At 54.0% G+C, this 5,000-nt stretch overlaps 1 protein-coding gene across 1 annotated transcript in view; it reads right to left on the reverse strand.

Annotated features, from left to right (window-relative positions):
* Positions 1 to 172: 172 nt before the first annotated feature.
* syt11a (synaptotagmin XIa) overlaps positions 173 to 5,000 on the reverse strand; it is an 11,059-nt gene continuing 6,231 nt past the window's right edge. The window contains exons 2-3 of the mRNA XM_061033333.1: positions 3,693 to 4,627; positions 173 to 325 (exon numbers count right to left, since the gene is read on the reverse strand). Coding sequence (XP_060889316.1) covers positions 188 to 325; positions 3,693 to 4,627 — 1,073 coding nt within the window. The 3' untranslated portion in view covers positions 173 to 187. The remainder of the gene's footprint in view (positions 326 to 3,692; positions 4,628 to 5,000) is intronic.

A 5,000-nucleotide genomic window follows, 5' to 3' on the forward strand; every position in this document is an offset into this window, starting at 1 on the left:
GTTTTGAACCTTTGACTGATTCTGTTCCTCCATTTTGAGCTGTGATGTAAAACTCTGATGGTGTGAACAACCAGCAGAGAGACCTTCATAGAGGCAAATAAGGTGGTGAACAAACACAGAGACCCTCTAACATCTCGTCCTGTGTGACTGATCTGATGAGTGATGCTGCAGCAGCGCCCCCTGCTGCTCAGCGTGTGTACTCACTGGCTGACAGGCCGGTGATGTCCATCTTTGGGAGGTGGCGAGCCTTCAGGACGACCACGCTGAGGCGATGAGACACCGGCTGGTAGGAGAGAGACGCCAGCAGCTCGCCACGAGTCTCACACTGAAACACACACACACACACACACACACACACACACAGTAGTGTCAATGAGTATTCAAAACAAACACTGTTTCCAAACCTGAATAATTTCAGTGTTTTGAGTAGAACGACTTGATTTAATAACACGTTCACATTCTTTAAAATCAACAGACACAGACACAGACCACAGACACACACACACACTCACACACACACACACACACACACACACACACACACACACACACACACACACACACACACACACACACACACACACACACACACACACACAGAGCAGTGTGTTCACTCTAAGTGGAGTCACACTGTCAGGATGTTTGTGTTTGTCAGGACACAAGAGATTTACTTCGATGTGACTCTACCAACAATATTGATACCTGTTTCTAACCATGGCAACGGTTATAGAAGTGGTACACACTAAAGCACACAGCCTGAACCAATCTGAGCCCGTGCACGCAGACCGGCCCGTCTTGATGGGCGCCAGCCCGTCTAACCCGTAAAGTTCTAAAGTACTCTGAATGAGCTCTTCAGGAACGCAACACGGACGCATGTAGGCTGTAATATAATACATTAAAGAAACAGTAATAACTCAGCAGTGATCCATCAGTGTGAGCTGTGACTCCGTCTGGTTCCTACCCGGGCCTCTACCTTCCCCCTTCAGAGACTGTTCTCACACTGCTTCCCTGCTGTGTGTGTGTGTTCCCGCTCTAGCTCTTCTGTTTCTGTGTTGTGTCCACTCAGCTCCAGTGTTGTGTGTGTCACTCAGTAGTGTTACATGGTGCTAGATATTTGAATTCCTGATGGTATCAGACGCTGTTTTCAAAATGCATGTAAACATCTTAGTTTCGACCTACATCGGACCATAACGGACATCTCATTATCGGAGAAGAACACCTCGATAAGTCCTTCATAGTCTGCAAACTAACGGCGTGTAAACTCAGCCATCGTATCGGAATCGGATTTCGCGTTCTGTGCACGTTCGAGAATTTGAAAGGAGAAGTGGAAAGAGACGACGTAATAAATAGAAGTGTTGTTTCCAGAAACGGCGTCCTTCTGCTGTTATCGCCGTTGTTCTTCTAATATGAATTATTAGAATGTAAATAATGCACGTAGCTGTAGCGTCGTCCATCTCCTCGTACGCCATCTTTGTTTGAACGCCTCCAGATAGTTTGTTGTTGCTGTGACGTTTAGGTCAACAGGAAGTGGCTCTATAACCACATGTTGAAAGAGGTACAGCGCCACATAGCGTAGAGGAGTCAGCCATGATCTGATGGAGATATAAACTGTCAGCTGTCTGTTTGAGTAGCTAATCGGTATCTTCATCAAGCTCTCCCATGTAAACACACTGAGTGTTCACATAGACCCGGGTCAGCCAGGCGCCACGCAAGCCTGAAGTCGATCCTACAAACGCCATAAAGCGAGCCAGTTGGCCCGCCTCCTCCTCATGTCAGAGTCAGTGTAACTAACTGATAAATGAGTCTGACTGAGAGTAGCAGAGCACAGACAGCAGCTCTACCTGCACAAGGTGAGACGATGTCTGTCTTCAGTCCTGATATAAGACAAGCTTTACACTTTCATCAGAGGATGTGTCTGAAATCACTCCCTCACTTCCTCCTCCCTCACTTCCTCCTCCCTCACTTCCTCCTCCCTCACTCCCTTCTCCCTCACCCCCTCACTCCTCCTCCCTCACTCCCTTCTCCTCACTCCTCCTCCCTCACTCCTCCTCCCTCACTGCCTTCTCCTCACTCCCTCCTCCCTCACTCCCTTCTCCTCACTCCTCCTCCCTCACTGCCTTCTCCTCACTCCCTCCTCCCTCACTGCCTTCTCCTCACTCCTCCTCCCTCACTGCCTTCTCCTCACTCCCTCCTCCCTCACTCCCTTCTCCTCACTCCTCCTCCCTCACTGCCTTCTCCTCACTCCCTCCTCCCTCACTCCCTTCTCCTCACTCCTCCTCCCTCACTCCCTTCTCCTCACTCCTCCTCCCTCACTGCCTTCTCCCTCACTCCTCCTCCCTCACTCCCTTCTCCTCACTCCTCCTCCCTCACTGCCTTCTCCCTCACTCCCTTCTCCTCACTCCTCCTCTCTCACTCCCTCCTCCCTCACTGCCTTCTCCCTTACTCCTCCTCCCTCACTACTCCTCCCTCACTCCCTCCTCTCTCACTCCTCCTCCCTCACTGCCTTCTCCCTCACTCCTCCTCCCTCACTCCCTTCTCCTCACTCCTCCTCTCTCACTCCCTCCTCCCTCACTGCCTTCTCCCTTACTCCTCCTCCCTCACTCCCTTCTCCTCACTCCTCCTCTCTCACTGCCTTCTCCTCACTCCTCCTCCCTCACTGCCTTCTCCTCACTCCTCCTCCCTCACTCCCTTCTCCTCACTCCTCCTCCCTCACTCCCTTCTCCTCACTCCCTCCTCCCTCACTCCCTTCTCCTCCTCCCTTCTTCCTCCTCCCTCACTGCCTTCTCCTCACTCCTCCTCCCTCACTCCCTTCTCCTCCTCCCTTCTTCCTCCTCCCTCACTGCCTTATCCTCACTCCTCCTCCCTCACTCCCTTCTCCTCACTCCTCCTCCCTCACTCCCTTCTCCTCACTCCTCCTCCCTCACTGCCTTCTCCCTCACTCCTCCTCCCTCACTCCCTTCTCCTCACTCCTCCCTCACTGCCTTCTCCCTCACTCCTCCTCTCTCACTCCCTTCTCCTCACTCCCTCCTCCCTCACTGCCTCCCCCCTCACTGCCTCCCCCCTCACTGCCTTCTCCCTTCTCCCTCCTCCCTCACTCTCTTCTCCTCACTCCCTTCTCCCTCCTCCCTCACTGCCTTCTCCTCACTTCCTCCTCCTCACTTCCTCCTCCCTCACTTCTTCTCCCTCCCTTCCTCCTCCCTTACTTACTCCTGCCTCCTCCCTCCCTCCTCCTCCCTCACTCCCAGCGTTTTCAAATCCTGTCATGTTTGGGAATCAGATCGCTGCGTCTCTGAAACAGGAAGTGAACTCTATGGATGTGCACTCCTTTAACAACCCCAGGGGTGCAAACTCATCAGGGATGAAAAAGGTGACATGGATCCAAACCCCCTACGGGGGTCTGGGGGCATGCCCCCCCGGGAAGACTTTTTTTAAATATCAGCTTTAAAATGTGAATTTACAGAAGATTTTATCATTCAGACTAAAGAAGAAACAATAAGAAAAACACAATTGCTTGTTGATATCTATGTTCTGTTGCTCCCAACCTTCAGTCCCTTTTTATAAATGGGACCCCCCTTCCTCCAAATGTTTTTATTGCAGATCTAAATGAATCACACAAATGACATATTTGGGATCCAAAAGGGTGAATTTCCCAGTTTGCACCCCTGCAACCCGTTTAGCCCCGCCCCCCTCACCTGCATGTTCCTCTTGCTGATTTGCTGGCTCAGGTGGACTCTCCCCGTGCTTGGGTCCACGCCCTTCAGCGGCACCACGGCCTCCCCGATGACATCATCGCGTGCGAAGCGGTCAAAGCTGAGCACCAGGAAGTGCAGCGTGAGCTCGGGGAGCGCGCTGTACGCCACGCCGTAGAAGGTGAAGGTCTCGTCGAAGAGCGGGTCCAGGGTCTTCCTGAGCACGCGGGTCTTGACGCGGTGCTTCTTCTCTGGGAGGATGGTCATCTTCACGTACGGGTCCGAGCTGCCCGCCTGCTCGTCCATGGCGGGGAGGCCCCGGGCCCCTACGATGGTCACCACCAGGGCCTTCTTGGGGAAGTTGTAGTCGACAGTGAGGCTGATGGCGCCCAGGCTGGGCTCGGGCTCGGGGTCCGAGGAGGCCGGCGTGAAGGGGGACGCCGTCTTGCTGCTGGTCTGGCTGCTGCTGGACGAGCTGCTGTCCAGGCAGCAGTAGTCTGCTCGCACCGGCAGCGCCCGCTCCAGACGAGCCTGGCTGTGGGCGGGGCCTGGCCCAGCAGGGGGGACCAGGTGGCTCATCTGCAGCTGACCCGGGACGTCCAGGATGTTGTTCTCTGCGTCCACCAGCACCATGCCCCGCCCTGTGGCGCCCGGGCAGCCTCGCTCACTGTCACGGTCAGAGCGGTCAGCACGCCGGATGCCGCGTACGATTCTCTTGCTGCCGCTGAGGGATTCTGGGTAAATGCTGATGCCCTTCAGCATGTGGATGAACTTGTAGGGGGGGTCCTCTGCATCACAGTAACGGTCGCCGTGCAGCTTGTAGCGTCCAGAGATCCGCAGGTAACGCCGCTGACAGAAGGACCAAAGCAGGACCAGAACGACCACCACCAGAACCAGAACGCCGGCGCCCAGGAAGCCCGCCAGGACTGGAGACATGGCTGAGACACAGAAGGGGGGGGGGGTTAGTACAGAGACACATGAACACATGCTGCGTTCAAGTCACATCACTGCTGCTGTAATTCTCAGTTTCAACATGAAGGACGACGACACACCACACTGAGTCTGAGCAGAGGACTCCCATGATGCACCTGGACTACATCCAGCACAGTCCAGAGGCTGATTCAGATTCAGAAAACTTTATTTATCCCAGAAGGGCAGTTTCTCAATCTGGTCAGAGAGGATGACATCATCGTTTTTACAGTGTGACATCATCACTGCTAGAAGACACAGTGATGTCACCACCAAACCTCCCCTGAGGTCTCATTAGAATCATCAGAGGAACAAGGTGTGGAGGAGGGTGGGGGGGGGGAA

This window comes from Labrus mixtus, unplaced genomic scaffold (genome assembly GCF_963584025.1).
Source record: "Labrus mixtus unplaced genomic scaffold, fLabMix1.1 SCAFFOLD_101, whole genome shotgun sequence".
Taxonomy (NCBI): domain Eukaryota; kingdom Metazoa; phylum Chordata; class Actinopteri; order Labriformes; family Labridae; genus Labrus; species Labrus mixtus.